The 21972-nt window shown below is 37.0% G+C and overlaps 3 protein-coding genes and 1 pseudogene across 3 annotated transcripts; 1 reads left to right on the top strand and 3 right to left on the bottom strand.

Annotated features, from left to right (window-relative positions):
- Nucleotides 1–1370: 1370 nt before the first annotated feature.
- LOC141612811 (protein NUCLEAR FUSION DEFECTIVE 4-like) lies at nucleotides 1371–4238 on the bottom strand (annotated as a pseudogene).
- Nucleotides 4239–4945: 707 nt separating this feature from the next.
- Nucleotides 4946–12355, bottom strand: LOC141610827 (ferrochelatase-2, chloroplastic). The gene is made up of 11 exons (XM_074429087.1): nucleotides 12065–12355; nucleotides 11840–11903; nucleotides 10316–10631; nucleotides 9683–9826; nucleotides 9452–9553; nucleotides 7456–7559; nucleotides 7207–7333; nucleotides 6759–6911; nucleotides 6381–6481; nucleotides 6085–6286; nucleotides 4946–5484 (listed from the first exon to the last, which is right to left on the bottom strand). The coding sequence occupies exons 1-11, from the start codon at nucleotides 12111–12113 to the stop codon at nucleotides 5260–5262; spliced, it is 1587 nt and encodes a 528-aa protein (XP_074285188.1). The 5' UTR covers nucleotides 12114–12355; the 3' UTR covers nucleotides 4946–5259.
- A 1949-nt stretch (nucleotides 12356–14304) lies between these two features.
- On the top strand, nucleotides 14305–16347 carry LOC141610826 (uncharacterized). The gene is made up of 3 exons (XM_074429086.1): nucleotides 14305–14560; nucleotides 15138–15369; nucleotides 15693–16347. The coding sequence occupies exons 1-3, from the start codon at nucleotides 14457–14459 to the stop codon at nucleotides 16095–16097; spliced, it is 741 nt and encodes a 246-aa protein (XP_074285187.1). The 5' UTR covers nucleotides 14305–14456; the 3' UTR covers nucleotides 16098–16347.
- LOC141610825 (uncharacterized) lies at nucleotides 16232–21479 on the bottom strand. Its single transcript, XM_074429085.1, has 9 exons — nucleotides 21314–21479; nucleotides 19375–19560; nucleotides 18944–19032; nucleotides 18677–18736; nucleotides 17880–18125; nucleotides 17732–17794; nucleotides 17165–17233; nucleotides 16843–16888; nucleotides 16232–16751 (listed from the first exon to the last, which is right to left on the bottom strand). Exons 1-9 carry the CDS (start codon nucleotides 21321–21323, stop codon nucleotides 16672–16674), a joined length of 849 nt encoding a protein of 282 aa, XP_074285186.1. The 5' UTR covers nucleotides 21324–21479; the 3' UTR covers nucleotides 16232–16671.
- Nucleotides 21480–21972: the final 493 nt, after the last annotated feature.

Below are 21972 nucleotides of genomic sequence, written 5' to 3'. Positions count from 1 at the left end.
ATGTTACATTTGGTGTGGTACGTCCGTTTATAGTAAGTGTTACCTTTGGTCTGGTACGGAGGGATTATTAAATAATTATCATATCCTTTTACGTCATTTCATCAAAATCAGTTACCTTTTTAGTTAGTTTGTCAAACACTTCTTTAAATAATCAGCTACCTTATCAGTTCCTAATTTTCAGCTACATTATCAGTTACCTTTTCAGGTTTCAGTTAGTTTTTCAGTTTTCAGCTACCTTTTCAGGTTTCAATTACCTTTTCACTTAGTTTTACCAAACACGGCCTTAGATTAAGGGGAAATGATACTGTTATTACACCTTTTGTCTAGGGTATGTTATTATTCACCATCTCACAAACATGCGTGATATTAGTAATTTCGGAGTGACATTGCGGGCTTTGTGGCTTTTATAAATTAATGCTCATTGACGTTTTCTAGTGCCCCTCTCACAAGATGCAAGTGGCAATATGCATGAGTGCTCCATTTCCCACCCACTTGCCAACTCACTTGCTTTATTGTGAGAGGTCTTCAGCTTGTGAAGGATATTAGCCGTCACAAGCAAGACGCTTTGTGTACCACAAAATCTCATTGAAGACGGACACTATCCGTCACAAGCTGAAGACGGATAGTGCCCCTCTCACAAGATGCAAGTGGCAATATGCATGAGTGCTCCATTTCCCACCCACTTGCCAACTCACTTGCTTTATTGTGAGAGGTCTTCAGCTTGTGAAGGATATTAGCCGTCACAAGCAAAACGCTTTGTGTATGTATAATTAGGTGCTGATTAGATAAAGGATAAGAAAAACTTGATTATTCAACCATCTATATCACCTTTTGGTATATACTTGTGTGTGTATTGCAACTATATGACGTTGTCGGTCCAATTCGAATAACAAGCGATAATATGATGAAGCAAGAACATTTGTGCTTGAAAGTCTTAATGTTATCTTAATAGAAAAAAAAGGAATATTTTGTAGAACTTGAATGTATTAATGGAATATATGAATGTAGGAAAGACAAGAAAAAGAATAAAATTACTTGTAAGAAACCATTTCTTTACGGTTGCCCAAAAAAAAAAAAAAAAAAAAAAAAAAAAAAAACCATTTCGCACGAGCTGATCCTAAATATTCATATATTTCGTAATTATATGATATCAATAAATAATCAAAACCATCTTGCAGTGACAATAATCATACTGAGCTTACTAAAATAAAAAAAATACCCATTTATAATATCCGATTTTCAAATTCACTAAAATGACGCTTACACGTCAAATGTTTATTTCATTTTCCATATAAGAATCGTAAATCTCGGTCTTATGACTAAATTCATGAACTACTCTCCCTAATTGGAACCAATGTGATTTTTCGAAATCACAACGGTGACCCTGCAGTTACCTGTAGACTCATTGAGGATCTACTGCACTCGCATGTGCAAGTATCCAAGGTACGTTCTACACAGTTGCACCCCTCTAATGCCTTTGTTGCACCATGTGTTGTCACAGCTACATCTTTACCTCGACGGAGTGCGATTTCCTTTTCTGTTTCCACAAGCCAAGTCCCACGAACAAACTGTTTCAGTTGCTGTATCATCAGTACCGAGTTGGACTATTCCAAGTTAAGTGTTGTACGCGCACGTTCGTCTTTTGACGCTTCCACCAGGTCCCTTCTATGTGCTATGCGCTATGCCCATTCTCTGGGCCTGAGTTCTGTTTGTTTCTTCGTAACTTGTTGTAAACTATCTTCAGTTCTGGCAACCTCTTTGCCAGTCCCAATTAGTGTGCGGCATTCCTTTCGAGAAATCCGTGCTTTGTTTGTAATTTATCCTTACTGGTCTGTAACCCTGGCAACAGGCTAACTCTGTTAATAGCTGTGTTTCTTTAATATAATTCAGTTTATTATTGTCAAAAAAAAAAAATTGGAACCAATGTGACGCGTACATTAGTAAATAATCTTATAACCTCCTATTACTTTACCATATGATCATGTACGACAACATCACCCTTGTTCATCTCGGTTTCATCCCTTTTACCCTCTCTAAACTTCTTATAAATATCACTATGATAAAATTTCCTTGTTCTCAGTACCAAAACTATCGATGTAATCACACCAAATGCCGTAACGCAAGCTATAATAATAAATGCAAGACCGAAGCATTTTGGACCATCACAAATTAACTCTTCACAAGCTTCCCTAACTCGACCTGTGACCCGTAAGTGTTTTATCGCTTCTTTGTCATATAAAAAGCCCGTCAACCTAACATTGAAGAAGTACCCACCAATTGGGCTTGCAATTGTACCCACATTGTACAAAGTTGAGTAATATTTAAGCCCAAATAATTCTGAAATTATGGCATAGATTAATGGCCATTGGGCCCCAAAACAAAACCCAATTATAATTGATGAAATATAAAGCCCATTATTTACTCCAAATGCAATTAGAAGATCTCCCACACAAGTAGTAGAGTGATTGTGAGCATAAGAGGTCTAGGGAACTTGTACTTGTTCAACAAGTGTTCCGAAACAAACCCGGCCATGACCCGACCTAAGTAGTTCCATATGCTGATTAGAGAGACGCAGGTTCGAACACTCTGCTCTGAGTACCCGAGAGATTCTCCGATTTGACCTAAGTTGTCGATAGCCGCCAATGATCCGCCAAGTCCACATATGCTAGTAACGAGTAGAGTGATCATGTCGATGCTGAATAGTGCTTGTAATATTGTGTAGTCCTCTCCTCGGTTTGGAGGCCGAAATATATTTTGAAAACATGAATCACTTTCTCTAGACTGGGTTTCAGCTAGTACACAAGTAGGTCGTCGTTCAGATATCACTTTTGGGACATTATTATAGTCCAATTCATATTTCCACGACTTGTATTCCTCCCTAAACGCAACAAAAAAGAGCGAAGAGAGCACAAAGAGAACTCCAACTCCACTCGAAATAAACCCTATCCTCGTGAATAAAAATCGTTGTTGAAGTAACGTCATGACCATAAGAAATCCAGCAAGGCCAAACGATACATAAAGAAATTGATAGAACACTTCTTTGGACCCTTTTACCGGTTGATCAATGTGCTTCATGAATCGAATGATACGTAGGAAAAGAAGCGAAAAGACGACGGGTAACCAAGAAATAAGAAGAATAAGAGATTTAGCATTTGTACCATAAAAAGCCAAGTAAAGTTGTGTGTAAATTCCAGCACTTAAACCAACAAATCCCTTTAGTAAACCTAATACAACTCCTCTACTCTCCGGGAAATTCTTCACACATGGTATTATTGCTGCCGTATTGGTGAACGCCGTGGAATTCGCACCTATACAACAACAACGACAATAACATTACTCCAGTGACTCAGAAGCATCTATATGTAACGGATTGAACAAGTTAAGACGTAAGCAAATTAAACAATCAAACTTTTTTGAAATAGATCTAGAATTTAAAACTTTAATTGCAAACTTTTTCTAAACTGTTAAATCATGCAAACAGGCTGATTTACTTAAAAAATTATAAAATCTTAAAACAATAATTTCAGTACCACTATACTCACATGGAATATTTTAATAATATAGCAATAAAATATTGAGTAATAAACAATCAAATGTAAGAATGATGATACCGAACTTGATATCGCCGGATCGATAGTACCTATGCAAATATAGAACAACATAAGCCAAATAGGTGGCTTGGAAATTTTCCTAGTAACGGCAAGCCAAATCATGAAATACCCAAAAAAATTAAGAACACTTCCAACAATTAAGACCACCCAAGGAGGAGTAAATTCCATTAATAACCCTGCATGTACACCAACATTTGACCCTAGGTCCTTAAAAAAGCTAAGTAAGTTAAGGGTAGTTTGGTCATACCCTAAACTTGATTTTATTTCCGGGGAATATAACCCAAATATGTAGCCCGTTCCTGATGTTGACATCACTAGGAATGTTGCAACCACCATGTACCACCGTCCCGTCACGAGTCTTGTCGTGAAACGGGTTAATTCCCGACCATCGCTACTACCACCAGCACCACCCACTACCATGGCTATATTACAATACGCGAAAAAGCGTTACAAAAACGGTTTAATTTTTTTTTTTTTTAATACAGGCGTTTTATAAACTCGTAATTGTAGTTATTTGCTGGTATGTACTACATGAATAAATGTATAGGTGGTTAGGCTCATTTCACATAAGACAAATATATAGTTTTATGTATTTTTATGGAAATTTATTTGGTATAAATTGGTAGAAATAATTATTCAACTCGTATTTAATTGTATCAAAGAAGTCCTTTGGTCTAGTATACATGCATCATTCATGGCTAGCTAATATCATGGACTAATGTAAATGAAGGTATGCTTTACGTCGAAATTACGAGTTTAAATAGGATAGCACACAATATTGCAGAAAACCTTATATTGTAGACTAATCTCTTTACCTTTGTCAAAAAAAAAAAAAAAAAAAAAAATCACGAGTTTACATTTCGTGTCTATCATTTCACTTGCATAAGCATTAACTCCAAAATAGACATCCTAATTATTTGTTAATCAATTTTTGTTAACTTAATTGGCAATTTTAATTTATGATGGCTACAAATGATCACTCAATTACCTTCATTTAGGAAGTTAGGTGCAGTACACATTGACGGAGCCAGGATTTCAACTTAGGAGCTGAAAAATTTTAAGAGGAGCGAATGGATAAATATATTAGGTACGCTCGGAAAAATTTAGCTAAAATTTACGAAATTCTCATCTGTCGGGGGGTCGACGGCCCTGCTAGGTCATTGACCTTTATGAGTAGACTCTCTCCCCTCCGTTGGGCGTTGCCTAAGCCCGTTGTTGAATTTAACAAATTATATAATAAGACACAAATAATCTTTATAGGATGAGACGGTCTTTTATTGGTTGAACACCCATTTATACGGAAGAACGTCTCACAATTGAAAATCTGGAAATGCTTTGTTGTTTCTATTTGATTTTGACATAAATTGAAAAAATGGCAAATTTTACATTATATCTCTACATATAATTAGAGAGGTTATGTTCCAAATTAAACTTCGACTATACTAGTCGAATATAGATGACAAAACCGGACATAGACGACAACGTAACGTGAAACTATGAGTACTTTATATGCTTTACAATCCCATGTTAACGGTCTCATGGAAATGCACTGCTGTATCTGGGTACAACAGATTTATACAAAATATTTAAGCAGTTAGATTACCGATAATAATGATATTAAAGACGAGGATGAAAAATACATAAGGGTTTATCGGAATGTGGGAAAAACGCCCCATTGATGAAGGAAGCCTTGGCCTGTGGTAACCTCTAGCACCAAAAGAACAAGGACGGCTAACATGGCTGCTCTTCCGTTCCAGGTTTCTGCGCTCTTGGTCCAACCCCATTCCCACATTGTCACTGGAGGCGGTAGTTCTCGACGTTGTGAATCATACGCTGCAAGCAACTCCTCTACACTTCCGAGTGGAACTAGAGACTGTATAATACCAAAGATGTCGTCTTAGTTTTGCAGCGTTAGATTAAATGAGCGTAAATTTGATGTTACCGAGACTAGGTAGATAAGTACTAAACTCTATCCTTCTTGTATCTTAATTTGTAAAGTAACCGAACATCTAGAATTTTTTACGACACAACTTTCATTATGGGCATTCGATCTAGAAACATGTTCAAGTGAACAAGGTTGCGCACATGTGACCCCTCGTTACCTGGCCACAAGCCGGAGCTAAGGAGACACCGGGTAATGCAAGGAAATAAACAACAACAACAACATCAGAGCCTTAATCCCAAAATGATTTGGGGTCGGCTGACATGAATCATCCTTTAGAACCGTTCATGGGTGAACGCACACATCAAAATGCGAAAAAAATAGAAAAGGGAAAAATGAAAAACAAAAGGAAGAGCGAAACATAATACAAAGTCAAGGTAAACTTATAGGTTTTAAAATCAAATTCCGGATTTTTTTTATAAAAAACTTAAAATTTAAATCGAGAATAAAAATTAAAACGATTTTGAAAACCGAAATAGAAGTAAAAAAAAAAAAAGAGTGACACCAACAGTTATAGATCAAGAGTTATACCTGTCGTGCTTCGAGATTTGACACAGCCATTGCTCCCACATAAGGAAGGCTTTCAACAACAGCGTCTGCCAAATCTGAAATAAAGGATGGTTCACATCCTAGGGCGGGAACACGCCCCCAATTCTCTATACCGGATTCTAGAGCCAACTCCTTGTATTCCACGTCGATTTCCTCCAAGGTTTCAATATGCTCGCTTACAAAACTGTAGGAAGTTGGCATGCAATCAACAAATTGAAAATCACGAGAGCAAGCAGTTTTTATAAGAAGTTCAGAACAGTGTAAAATCGAACACATACCTAATAGGCACGGCCAAAAGACTTTTTACACCTTTTTTCCCGAGATCAATAATAGTATCATCTGTGTAAGGTTTTAACCATTCGACAGGTCCGACCCTACTCTGTAGGAAAATTCAGGGGTACTCTCAAGTCATTATAACATACATCAACCGAAAATAAAGGTGCAACAGGTCAACAGTCTCGAAGCCCCACCTCCGTCTATTTTTTATACAAGGGTTATTTCATTATACGCCGAATGATAGAAGTTTCATCAAGAACTTTTTTGTTAAAACGAGAGTAAAACCAGCTCGTAAAGCGAGAAAGACTTGTATACAAAAGTCAAAACAGAGGTAGGATGACCCGAAGAAAGTGGAATTGGAGGATGTCAATAATGGCTACCTGGTAAGCAAGGGTGAAGGAATTATAAAGTTTCCGTTTCTCAAGGTCCTCCATTATCAAGTCAACACATTCCTCCATTTCGGCCTTGTATGGGTCACCAGCTTCCTCAACGTAAGCTAATGGCACGCCATGAGCACTAAAGAATATCACAACCTGTACCATTCAACGTGTCAACTAGCACACAGAAGTAAGATACCGAACCCCACACTTGGAATAATCCCTCTGTTCAGTTGAATTCACTACTTTCCTTTTTTGGAACATTGAAATTTGAAACCAATTTTACTACATTTCAGTTTGCACAAGATGACAAAAGATATCATACAAAAACGTTCTCATACGCTTTCCAACCCTAAAACTTTGGTGAAAGTGAATGTAGTGAATCCAAGTGAATGGAAGGATCTGTTTATTATAGATACGCACAGAACACAGGCATAACCAACAAAATCACCTGATCAGGACGATTGAACTTCTTCAATTCTATTTCAATCAAATCTCCCATGGCCTTAATATACCCTTCTCGTTGATACCAAGATGGAATGACGGTGTGCTGCATGTTGACGAGATACTCATCGTCCCTAGTTAATGAAAGGAAAAATTCTAACAGTTAAAACATACAAAATCAGAAATTTTGACTTCAGTTCTGAGCAATGTGAGCATGCAAAAAACACAGTTTTGCTGAAATGAATTGTTCCCATACCGAAATATACTCTCTAACAATCGCAAGCTTGAACCACTTGTTGATATCGAGAATTGCGGATAAAGTGGAAGCACAACCAGCTTTGAGATGCCGTCTCTTTTTATCTATACGACAAAATGAGCGCATATCAGAGAAGTAGTCGCAGATCTGTATAAAAAGAATTATGTACAAAAAGCAAACAGAAAAAAAAACATAAATAGAAGCTCCCAATCATTCATTTCCTAATGATATTTTAACAGCTGAACCCAAGTAAGAAGTCACGAGCTGATAAGGAATATAGCTTTCAAAAAATATTGTTTAAATATTACTCCCTCCGTCCTGGTCAATTGTTGTCCTTTCGTTTTGGCACAAAGACCAAGGAAAGAGGAATAGGCCAATAACTAAATGACATGTGGAACAAATTGAATGACAATGATCAAATTACTCATCAAGTTCATTCTCAAAATAGAAAGGACAACAAATGACTGAGACACCTCAAAATGGAAAAGGACAACAAATGACCGGGACAGAGGGAGTATTTGACTATCTTCAAAAAAATATCAACACTATAAAAATCTTTTTTCAGTTGCTTTTCTCGTTTCACCTCACGGAAAGTTGAAAGGTGCTACCATATGCTCATCCATTTCTTTCTAAACATGGTTGAAAGAGTCTAAAGGGAGTTCGCCATCACAGTTTAAGCAAAAATTGTATAATGTGGAATGCGGATGGTGAAAGGACTTGACTATAGCATACAGCTTAAGTATAAAGCATCGACTATATTAACACACTTTAGAGAGAACTGTGCGGCTGTGCCATGTCTATAATAGCCAATGTAAAGTGGTAGCCAAGCAACAAGCAAACCTGACACCAATTTTTTTTTTTACCTAAATCACAAGCAACTGAGATACTCTTCTACACTGAGTAGTTCCGATTTCAGATGCTCCAATAAACGAAGATATTTTCTTTAGCTCTAATAACACCCTGATGCTTTCAGTTTCATTCGAAAGGTGAAAAACAACACAAGATTCTCTCCGCTTCTGTATTACTTGAAATCAGCTCCTACTGCCAGACACAACTATTCATCCAAGTGTATTCACCACAATTGAAAATTTAGGCCATGGAGATCTCATCTTAATATAGAACACATATATGTGGATGTCCTTAAAATACAAAATCAGATACTCAGATCTAGAAACAAAAATTATCCAAGCTTCTAATTCGCCATGATTCAAAATATAGCGCCTGGGGATCCTGACTTGCTTAAGGAGTAAGGACACTTGTAACTTTGTAAGTAGATATCTTTAGAACATACTATTATCACTATTTCCATTTCCAATGAGGCCAAACATCCATTATTCTTTGGCATTGTAGAGTGATGGGATAGATAAATCAGTTACCAACTAGCGTTTCTTAAAAGGTAGAGTGGCAGTTAGGTGAATCAATTTTCAATCATGGGGAACGTGAAACAGGGTGTCTATGTTGTCCGCACAGGAAAGGTTGCGTACATCTGGACGCCTTACTCTTACCCGCCTCTGACAAGATCCTTACAGGCTCACTCAGCTTCACATAGACTAGTTGTTCATTTCTTAAGAGCACATGACTACGATGAGTTGGTGAACAACCTGGTGGCTATCAGAGAAACATTTGTTGATGTGTGTGAAAACAAAAGCTCAGATAAAGTCGGTAGTACAAACTCCAAGACTAGTTTTCACCTATTCCTTTCGAGAACTAGCACTTACGTTCTTCAATGATATGCACTTTAATAACAGTGTCAATGAAAATAATAATAACACAAATCTCCAAGGAATATTAATTTCAAGCACGAAGAAGTTCAACTTGACCCAACAAATATTTGAACACATATTTAATCATCCCCGTCCAGAAATACCAACATGAACGAAATTGTATTTTAAAGCACACGATCAAGTTTCCTTATTAAGTATCCAAGGAAAAGTTTCCTTATTTTCTTTACAAACAACAAGACGCAAAAGAATTAAGTATGATATTCGCGTCATACCTCCTCTATTGCTTCTTCGGTGAAGGGGTGCCAATAACGCATACCAACATACACTTTTGCAGGAACATTCTTAGCATGAAGAGCCTTCCTTAACTCTTCAGCCTGAAAACAAGTGCATAATACATGATCAACTAAAAGAGAATGAACTGTATCTGTGTTCCAACAAAACAAAACACGGCTATGGAAGTATTATGAGAAATTTAAATGAAAAAATGATGAGAATAATCATGCCTGTGCATCTGTTATTCGACGAAGAGGAGAGCCACCACCAATTGAAGCATACCCTTCTTTGCTTTTTGGAGCCCTTGCAACTGAAATAAACTGAGCTAAGGGCTTCTGGAGAAATCGGAACAGTCTAGGCAGTCTAATGATATCCTGTCCAATTGTTTTGGTCAAGATAGTAACAGAAAAGTGATCATTGCAACAAGGACAGAACAAAGGGGTAAATGACAGCAGGGGAGGCTACCAGGCAGTGACGGATCCAAAAAGAAATACATGGGGTTCAGGGTCTTCGTAAAATCTCTTTTTTTTTTTTTTTTTTTTTTGCAATTTGCCCAAGTTAGTATTGAAAAAAATCGAAGGACGATAACTTTTACACTATAATAGGGACACAAAAGTTTTTCCCACGGATGACATAACAAATCTTGACTATGTTGTTACTCCATATTGGATTGAGCAAATCAATTACAAATGGTACGTATGGCGGTCAAAGTTAGTTCATCAATTCTAACTGTCGAAGAACAGAAACATAGTGAATTATGTGAATTGCACTAGCGTTTGAGTAGTACGATATACTAATCCATTCAGTGGCAGGGAAAACAACACAAAACTTCATACGCAGATTAACGAAAGAAATTTATGTACCGGATCAGCAAAAAGATTATACAAGAATGGTTGCACATCATCCAAAGTCTCTGGACCTCCAAGATTTAGCAACAATACTCCTATTTTCTCATCACCAATGAGTGATGTTGTCGGTAGATTAGAAGATGTAGAAGTCACCAATGCTCCAACTGGAAAGGAGCGATGTTTGTGTGATGATGTAGGTTCTTCTTTCGACCAACTCAATGAATACTTCCCAACTATCAAGTTTCTTGATTTGCTATTAACGTTGTTCTCCGCTGTAACCCCCACACAGTGAAATAGCCTCTGAGAGGTCCATATCTCTCGTGGCAATAACCTAAAAACAAAGCAACCATAAAAACATTGAAGTAAATAAAAATATTGATACCAAGAAAAAATAGCAACTGCAAGACCGATCACGATTTTCCTTTAATCAGAATTGGGACGATAATTTGCTGCTTCATGAACCTACGTTTATGAGCCAGTTCATGTGGAATTAGTCCATTACATGATTACATCACAAAGTCAAATGCTGCGGGATACATAGTTCTGTCGGAAATAGCTATCCGTTTCTAAACCCTTGTCTTTATCATACCCAACAGTCGAATATTAACCACACCACAACACAAATTCTGCACTGAAACCTTCCTGTTATGAGAAAAAATTAAAAGCTAGTCAACCTACACATCTAACTCTCTCAGTTCCAATATACCTTCCATCTTTCAACTCTAATCTCTATAACCATAAGATTGTAAGTAGGTTTCCAGTTAGTCTCGACTCCAACAAGTAAAATTTAAGTTTCTGCAAATCTCAACCTCCAAATACCCCACCATTGGATAGTCACACAGTGTGACTCACACTAAGGAATCCATAGCAGAAGCGTTTGTTCCTGTTGCAATCTCCCCAAAGAGTACACATACTTAGAACTGTCTTTTTGTTCGCGTCAGCTAGCATCAGTATACAGATCAAGCAAGGGTATGGAAGTACGAAACCTAGGATTCCTAAATATTCCAAACTTTCAAGTAAAAACAAATGCTTTTGCTCTAAAATGAAGTTTCCAACCGCCAAAGTTACTCTTCCAGTTGAAATCAAACCCACCAACCACCACCACAACAACAAAGGCCGCTGCTGCAATATGATTTGGGTTCAGCTAACATGACTCGTCACACTGCTCACCAGCCAAGTCAAGATTCTCTCCATTACTTATAAATTGACGGGGACAAAATAAAGGGCCTGGATCACTTCAATCTCCAACTCAATTTTTATACAATCTTGATAAATCTAAACCGAATTTTTTTTTCTTCAATTAAATCTTTAAACTACTCATCCAGGAATATACTGCACATGCAAGTTATGGTAATTAAAAATTAAAAAACCCCAAATGGGGTAAGAGAATCTAAACCCTAAACTCTAGTAAGCTAAGCATATACTTTAAACTTCAAAAGTAAACCCCTTCACCCAAAAGTCCCAAAAATGATTTGGGATCGACTAACATGAATCATCATTCGAAACCGATTAGACATGCAATTAATTATATGGACATACCTGCAAGTGTAAGAGGGGTTCCTAGACAAATGCACCACATCATCACCACTACAAACCCTTACACCTACATAAATCATTAAGGGCACATAATTAGAGCAATATAAAATCACACTATAACATAACAAGTATTGAATTTTGTAACGGGCGCTTCCGTATAAAGGTTAGTCCTTATTTTCCGACAATAAAAACACATGAAAGACATAATTAAATAAATTAAAGAAATACCCATGAATTGGGATGATTGTAGAGTGGATAATGCACTACCAATTGCCATTTTAGTAGCTTGTACTAAAAATCAAAGCCACATATACAGAGATAATAAAAGAATAAAAACCAAAAATATATATAAGAAGAATAAATTAATTATATGAGAAAATGAGAGAACTAGAGAAGGGTAGAAAAAAAAAAGAGAGATAAAGCGAGTGATAGAAACAGTAGTGTGGGGAAAACAATGTTATAGCTCTGCCAAGCATTTTACACAGTGGCATTATCCATTTAATCAATTTCCAAAATATCAGCAAGTGTCGATTCAGACGGATAAAATGTGAACATTTTTCGATAAAAAGTTATTATCGATTTATTGTACGAGATAACAATTTTAATTAGTCCCTTTCCTCAAAAAAAAAAAAAAAAAATAATAATTTTAATTAGTCCCTTCACATTTTATTGTTCTACCATTTGCTTTATACACGATCTCCTAGACGATACTTTTTTTTTTGGTCTAAACCATCCGGTAATCCGAACCACATTGGGCCGACTAATCCGGATTTCGGGGCGTGTCCAATGATTACGGTATTTAAACCCCTCCCAATCGCAGTTGTGGGGGATCGATCCATGACACTCCTCTGCGCGCATCCCCACGCTTACCATCACAACCAACGATTGGTATCTCCTAGACGATACTTTAACCATCGTTTTATCCATTTATATGTATTTTTTTGAGGATGAAAATAAAAAAATTTGAAAGAGTTTTTTTATAACAAAGTTAACCATGTAAATATCATGTTATGAAATATTATATTTTATACTTTATTAATGGTCAAAGTTTTTAAAAGTTGACTTCTAAATAGATAAATGGGGAACAATAAAATGTGAAGGGAGTATAACTTTTATTCTTTGAGAGGTTGGTATTTTTCTCGTCTTAAGTTAAAGACAGTCTCAAATGAAAAATTTGTGGGTGTAAAATTAGACATACATAAGAATATTAGGTGACGAATTTGTGTGACATTTAAAGCCTCTACGTGTGTGGTTTTTTGTTTGAAAATACTTGTACGGAGTAGAACATTTGCTAGTTTACTAGTGATGCATTGATGCTACATCCAAGTAGTTTGTAGTTGGGTGAATGGGTGGCATGGGTCACATGGACCCACGGTGGCTGATGGAGTAATAGGATGTCGGACTTGGGTTTGGCTCCGGAGTTGTCGAGATGGACTCGATTTATTATTCTCTCTTTTTGATGATATGAAACGTGCAATGGTTGTCTTGTATCAGGTGTATATACACCTGGATAAATTCCCGTATACATAATAAAGTACTACGGAGTATAATACTCCGTAGTTTGCATAGTACATATCAGGTCAATTACTTTTTCTTTTTTTTTTTTACTAAAGGTTACATATGTGAAATTTCAAAGACATTGTAATTTTCTGAAACATCTTGGATTTAATTTATTAAGTAATTATTAATCCATGTCAATAAAAAATATTTTTAAAAAAAATATATATTTTTATTGTATAATGTCAAAATAATTGAATGTAGTGAAAGATTACTCTCAAAGCTAACATGAATACAATATAAAATTACTTTTGAACTTGACTTTTTTTTTTTGGAGTGTTTGACAACCTCAAAGTTTATTGAATTATATGTTTAATCCTACCTAACTAATGTGCATTCTAATTACAATTTTTTGTAAATTATTTAATTAGATTAACCGAGTCGAATTGAATCAATTTATCAAGTTATCATAGCAAAGAGGCTCAAAAAATTTAAGCTTGGTCATCATTTAATTAATACAAAATGGCCTTCCAATTGATGATAAATATGATTATTTAAATAGAAATTTTGTATGACGACAGGGTTACTTTAAAAAAAATTTTACAATTTGGGGTCTCGGTAGCCAAGTCCTATCGTGGTGGACGTATTGGTGGATCAAGTGGATGGTGTTCGGTCCGTGGTAGAGTTAGGATTGTCGCAGTTGGATTGGTGGCACCGCCCAAAACAACAAACAATTGGAAACTCCAATTGTTCAGGTGAAGTCATGTCAATAATGGGGCGTCACTAGGTGATACTGAGTTTCGATACCACCCTCTCACATGCCCTTATGTAGGGTCCATCATTTTAACCGACCTTATATATTACTATATGTTAGAGCCTTAGAGGGTGATTCGAAACTTTTTGTCACCCGATAACGTCATCTCATTTTCCAAACCACCAAACCGATATCAATTATGAAAGGTATTCCAGGAATATTCTCATTCTTTTTTTAAAAAATGGTTCCTGATGAAAATATAGTAATAATAGACCTTGAAAATGTAGAAGCACCAAGGCATGATAGAATAAGGTCAACTGCAAATCAGGTAATTAGGAACAAATAAACCAAAAACAGAATGCAGGAAAAATGGGATCTGCATCTTCTTCTTCACGTAAATGGGCAACATCTATTTCTTCCTTTGCTTCTCGTCTCTTTTTCCTTCTCATTATCCTTCAACTCCCTCTTTTCAGGTTTCCTTTCTTTTTTTCTTGCATTAATATTTTACTAATCGCATTCATTACCGCATTGTCAATCTATATCCGTATCTATATCTATATATCATAACATGTAATACGATCATTTTCCTTACAATGTTTGTTATGTCATTTTCATTTGTTTAGACATTATCGAAGAGATCTTAGCCTGATAGGTCGTAGATTCGAAATCTTCATCCTTGTATCGTACAACCCTTGTAACTCAGGTCGAGACATTCTCGACTTCTTGACAAAGTTTTATAATATCACAAAATATGCAATCAACAATCATAAAAGTGTACTATAACAAAAACAAGGTAATTATAGTCGTGACATTGTTATTGGTAGCAGTCGCCCCGCTGAAGTTTGATAATTTCGAAATTTTTAGTTAAAATTTCCGAATTTTTGCGAGCCCCCTTTATAATATTTCCCCTTCACCCTGCTGAAAATTTTCGCCCCGCTGCCTTAAAATCCTGGTTCCGCCACTAATTGGTTGTAAACTCCCGAACATACATGATGATACGTTCTAATCAAAATATGAATAATGGTGACATGTTGTAATGTTTTCGACCAGGGTTCCTTGTGGTTGCGGAATATGCACAACACCGATACAACTGACATCTTCTCAGTTAGTTGAGACAGAAATCTTGCCTAATGCATTTGTGAAGACCCTTCTGTACCCTGGTGCTATAGTGAATGCCCTAATCAAGGGCACACAGCTCCCTAACTATAATGACATCTTGGAAATCTATAGCATGTCTCATGTTACAGAGGCCCCTTCAGCCTTACATCTCAAACATCTAGAGGTTTGTTTCCCTTTTCGACTCAAACTAGACTCGTTATACTATTTCCGACTCAAATCATTTGTTTACCTTTTTATTCTTTCTGATGGATGTTTTCATCAAAGGTAAACAAATGACTGGGACGGAGCCCGGGGGTAGTATGTTCCTTGAATGTCCAGGAACAAAGCTACCTTCTTCTACGGCGACAGCTGCACAACAAGAATCTTGATAACTAATCTCAGACTAACAAACAAGTCATTCTAACCGGGACATTTCGGTTCTAGTCTATTCCCAAGGTGTTTTTTTCGAAAGATAATGTCACCATCAAATTCCTGAAATGTTTGCAGATTTTAGCAGGGAGTTACTTATCAGTAGCCGGAGCAATAGTCGGTCTACTGCATAGGAGCAGGCTAAGCCTTTTCGGAATGCTATTACTTCTATGGGGTTTGATCAAGGAAGCATTCAGGCAAAAAGCTACATACTTAGATGGTAGCGCAACGGTGCAGGTTTTTCCTGTTATGTTAGTTGTTGTATTCATAGCATTGTTGTGTATCAAAGGTGATGTAAAGCAGATACTAAGAAGCTTTCAGGCTCATAGTTCGGCGACAGCAGCCACAATTTTGCAGGAGCATATACGGAAAAGGAGGAAGGAAAGGGAAATGAAGAGACTTGAATGGACTGTCAATTATATCGGTCCTGCAATTCCTAGGAACACCAAAGTAGCTCAAACAGGAATTACCAACACTCTCTAAATCGCCCTGCTCATTCTTCCTCTTTAGCATTTTATTTGACACACATTTAATAGAAAGTGTAAAAAACCTAGCGGAAAAGAGCGGGTAATTCTTTAGATAGTTTCAGACCAAAAAGGCAAGTATACACAGTAGTCTGTAGGAAGTTTTGTGACAGTATCTATTTTGAATAACATGTTTGAATGTACAGGAGCGGCTATTTGCACGCTCATGACGGTTACATCGACACTCATATATTGAGACGGGTTTCTCTTACTATGCCCTTGTAAATTGCATCACAGCGTAACGCACAGTCAATGTCGTATATTATATGTTACAAGCAATCGCCTTTTGTAATCCTGAGCTCTGTCCCTCACATTAACAATTTCCGGGTCATTTTGGGGAAGGGATTGTGGAAAGGGGTTTAAAATAGAAGAAAATAATGAAAATAATGGCAGTAAATTTATTGAAAAGTCGAAAACTTAACCAAACAACCAATGATGCTTAGAAATAGAGGGCTTTTTCTGGACGGATGAGATCAAAGTGTTTTAACGATTCAGGTTTCTCCAAATTTTGGCAAGTGACTGAGGGGTTCAGGTTAGCTTTCAGCTGGTAGCTTCTTTATACCGGGAAAAGACGGGAGGATGGCGATTATAGGATCACCAAATCCTACAGGTTCTGTTGAAAGACGGTGATTACCAGATCATTAGGAAAGTTGAAAATGAAAACCATATGGAAAGATGGAGGAAATAATTGAAAGAAAACTTACCACCATCCTCACATAGAAACTTCAGTACTTCGCCAGAAACGTCCGACTGCCATTGACAAGATGATATTGAAATAATTTAAGAGGTAATTAATGCACAAGAATCGCAAAGAGAGCCTCTTATTAATTAAATACACAATCACCATACCCATAAGGCTATCAGTATTTGTACGGAAAAAAAAATTTGTCCATATTAACGCGTTTAAGTGAAACGGAATCTTTCAGTCATCTGAAAGTAGACTAGTAGAGTATAGCACAATTCCCTGCATGTCAACAAGTCGTATTCTAACTGAAAACTGCGAGTTCTGAAGGATAAACTCCATACCTCTATTGGAGCTTCCCAACCAATCTGGTCGATGTAACAGATTACTTGCCCCTCTTTAACTGTTTGCTTCTGTATAATCAAGGAAAACATTACTAGCATTAAAACAAAGTTTCAGCCTTTTGAAAAGTGCCATATACGAAGTGATACAAGGGCGTTTCATTTAAAGCCAAAAAAACGTAATATAGCGGACTTAGACACTTGGGACATGCACCCGTGTTGGGAAATTCCATCCTATTGTTCACTTTACATGAAGCAGCAGTCGTAAAATGAACTTAAATGTACATTCTCTTGAGCAAGTTGGATATCAACGGGAATAAAAAGTTCTTTCTGCTTTCGGTTAGCATATAGAGCACATTTTATTCCGTATTAGCAGCATATATAGTGTAGTAAAACAACAGTCAAATTCTCCATATATTCAAAACCTGCAGCGATCATGTACCCAACCCAAAAAAGAATCTACTTACAGATAAATTCGCAAGCTTCTCATCCAGTGAAGCTGGTAGCAACTAAGATTCATAAAAACATCATAAATAGATTTAATTTTGATAAAAAATTAGTAGTTCATACCTCTTTGCAAGCTGGAGGTGCACGCTTCCCCTTAATAGTTCGACATCTTCTGAAAAATCCAACCTGGATCCACCTATCCCTTAAGATTTCCTACTTGTATAATTTATCAAAGAAGATGCAATATTGCAATATACCAAAAGATGCTAACCTTTGGTGATTGAATTACCACCAATCCTTCATCTGCAGCTCTATCAAGCAAGGCTCTCGATTTAATCCCTAAAGGCCCGGTTTTGGTGATGGCGAGTGATGTGGTAGAAACTTGATCATTTAAAACAGGTTCTTTAGAATATGTGTTTGAATTGGTAGAAGTAGAAACTGATGGGACTGGAGGTGGTGATGGAGGGTCAATAACCCCAGACAAGGCCCTCGTCACGTGAAGATGAAAGCCATCAAGCTGGTTAAGGGATACCAATTACATCAATGAAAAATGACAACTGTATATAACAAATACTCCCTCTTGTACTTTCGAATTGCTTCATTTACAATCAACACAAATATTTAGGAGAAGAAGTATGGTAGAAAATAAATTTGATAAAAATTAAAAAGGAGGGCAAAAAGATATACTCCTGTTTCAGATTAGAAGTCTTTTTCACGTCACGACACTCCTCTCTATCTCTAAAACCAGGAGCAAATATTATGAAATGGACTTCATACTCTTGTGAAAGCATTTTTCTTTCGAATCGTAGGGTATAAGTTTCATTAAATATCTCCTAAGTAATTCTTATAAAATCTAAAGTCGAAGCTTTGCCTCAGAAAAATCTGCTTATAATATAAAATACAGGGAATTTTTGTTACATTGATCCTAATTATAGGTGTAAAAAAATCAATTTAGATAAAAACACTTGTCAAAATTAGAAATGGGACAATTCCGGAGAATACGAGGAGGAAAACAATAGCGTTCACGTCACAAACATTGTATAAACAAAAGAGGGTCATTTCACTTACTTTAAGTTCAAATTCTGCAATGGATGTTGTATCACATATATCTGATAGGAGAGACATCACCTGAAGAGGAAAAACTAGTATCAGATTTATGCCTTGAACTTCATAAACAATGTTGTGAAAACCGAGGACGAATGGGGGAAATAAAAGAGAGTACGATACACAAGGTTTCATGAGAAAGAGGAAAGGGGGAGAAAAATACTCTCAATGGTCAATTGACCAATGCAAGACCAAGTTCAGATTAGATAAAACTCGATGATCACCATATACCTCGTTTGAATTTGGAATGAGCTGGCTAGCAGGACGAGGACGCGTCTTCTCCCCTTCACCCTTCTCTAACACCGTCGCCACTGGCTCATCTACATGAGCATTAGAAAGAGTGAATGACAATGAGCACCTTCCGTATGCAAACAAGGGAGCAGCTTCCGAGGTAAAACCATCACACTACTAAGTTCAAGCCTCTTTGGCTGTACACGAAACTTCCTAGAATTTTTTTTTGTGAAGGTATCCCATGTGGGTTCCCTTGAAGCACCGGTGTAATGCTATCGTAGAGAAATGGCATCACTTACTTTCTGAATCAAGTAAAGCTATATTAAAAAGCAAGACCAGGAAGGAAGATTTAGCAGCAACCAGCTGAAGTAACATTAACCAGAATGGCAAAGCTGAAGCAAAAAGCAATACAGAAAAATGGCATCACTTACTTTCTGTAACCGATGATGACAGAGTTGAAGCTTTATTTGAGCGTTGTGACACCACCATATGAGAAGGCCTCCACGCCTTTACCCAACTCCCAGCCTGTACGACATGTGGAGGGAATGGCATACAATAATTACTCTTGTGGATAATCTTTTGGCATATCATTTGCGTGTTTGGAACACCTAAGCTGCCTAATTCCAGACAAAAACAGCAAAACATGATATCTACGATGAGTTACGCGTAGAAACACCCGAACAAATGAAGCATAAAAATCACTTTTATTCAAATTGTTATATGTTTAAGAGTTGAAAGCAATTGGTTGCATTTTCATATTCGGGGAATCTTTTTTTACATGTTGAGCCTTAGTATCAAGCATATAGTAAGAAAGCAATAGTAGAACCGGATATGAATATGACGACTCGGAAATCCAACAACCCAAAATCATCCTGCTTAGCTAGCTCATCAAGAGGAAAAGCTACACTAAGGCTTTCATAACGTGACCGTTAAATATTGCATAGATTAGAGGCACAACTTATAACTCCTCTCCCAACCCACATAAAAATATATTATTCACACTTTCACAGGGTACCTACCCAGTCCCCAACTACCCTGATGCTAATCTTGGAAGAAAACATAAAGAAGACAATTAAAAACAATGACATTCAAATGCATGAAGTTCTTTCCCAAGATTTACGGGAACTTACTGCATTCTTACAGCGGTTTTGTAATAGGATCATGAATCAAGAACCAGATGAAAGCGAATTTATAGAATTTCTAAAAAGACATGTACAACGAATAAAACATCCATTCCACAGACGATAACAACTAAGCAATTAGCAAAAGAGTCTATCTTGATCAAATCCGTATGTTAATCTTCAAATTGGAATATGATACTTAAGCCAACATGATTGCAATTTATAACAGTGAAACACTGAAACTAACCAAAAACTGATACCAATTACAACCATAAATGAAAAGAAGTACCAACTCTAGAGTTTTTACCATAACGAAACCAGGAATTACAGGAAAGCAGGCAAAAACTTCCAGGGCAACAAACTATTGGAATAAGTCAATAAGGTAAGCAATACAAAATTCTTCAAATTTTAACTCAAAAACTTCAAAATTTTCATTGCTTGGAGGTGACCATCCCCTGTTAGCACCCCTAGTTCCGCCACTGAGTCCATAGCTTCAACCGTACATATGAAAATATGATCTACTACTCAAGCCTCAAATACTTATCTAAACCGATTATTAATTTTTCAAAAAATAATCCTACGCTCATTACAAGATAGACTAATTGTACAACCATTTACTCATTTCGTGTTAAATTCAACAACGGGTCTGGGCCGCACCCGAACGGAGGAGAAAGAGTCCACAACACAAGCCCAAGAAGGTTCCACCCTAAAACCAATTGGCAATAGAGGGAGTAGCCCCTTGCCTTATAAAGTGTTAATTCTTCTCCTCTTATATCAACGTGGACAACCTCACGTGGACTTTGGGTTTCTGCACATTTCCGTAAGAAAGCATTGAAAAATTAAAACTTTTCCACATAAATTCGGCATGAAAACAGCCCTATTCTTAAAATTTAAAAATCATAACTTACACAACAAGCCTAAATTAATTCAAAATATCAACAATACCCATTATTATACTCCCAAGATCAAATCAAACCCAACAGCAGTGGCGAAACTAGGGGTGCTAATGGCCAGAAACAATGAAATTTTATTTCTTTCCAGTTTAACTTATTGTATTACTAGTTCGTCCCCGTAAATTTCCGCCCCTTAACTACAAATACTGATTCCGCCACTGCCCATAAGCGAAAACCCGACAATATAATATTGACAACAGGAAACTAATGATAAAAATATAAAATACAACATGCAAAACATGATTAAGATTATAAAACATAAAAATACAATCTTTAAAGTGAAGATTAAGACATACATGCAGGCATGGCAGGAAGTAGTTCAGTTGAATTGAAATAAGAAGAGAAGAAGTGAAATTGAAAGAGGTGGAGGGAATGAAAAGCGCATGAATGAATTAATGCAACAGTCCAACAAACATGAATGTGTGTAATGTATGTGTGATAAATAATAATGTTACAGAGTTTAGCTGTGTTGCTGACATGATATTATACGGATATAATACCAGCTGTTCTGAAGGCCCGTATGATACTTACCAGGGCTGTGGGTAGACCCGGTAAACGGGTCAGTCGGGACGGGTCAGTCGGGACGGTTCAGGTCAAGACAGTTTGTGTGCGTCACGTTTTTGAGTTGATTCGGATTGTTTTGAGTTTGCTTTAATATTTTAGTCGGTTTATTTTGGGTATGGCTCATATTATATTGGCTATCTTGCACATGGTACACCCTATGTCTGTATCTAGTCCTAAGCAGTGGGCCAGGCTAAACGGGCTAGGCTGGGCGGGCTGGGTTGTAGGGAGGAGTTTCGAACGCTGCAGGTTGGGATGGGATATGGTGGCCCCTGACTAGCCCAGTTGGGCAAAAAGGGAGGCGGGTCAGGTGGACAGGGCGTTGTGGAGCTCGATCCCGATCCGAGTTGATGGTACGGGCCATGCAGGTCAGCGGGCTGGGGAGCATGAGCCT

Source organism: Silene latifolia, chromosome 11 (assembly GCF_048544455.1).
Source record: "Silene latifolia isolate original U9 population chromosome 11, ASM4854445v1, whole genome shotgun sequence".
Taxonomy (NCBI): Eukaryota; Viridiplantae; Streptophyta; class Magnoliopsida; order Caryophyllales; family Caryophyllaceae; genus Silene; species Silene latifolia.
Note: the sequence above shows the minus strand (reverse complement) of the source record. Positions and strands in the feature narration are given on the sequence as shown.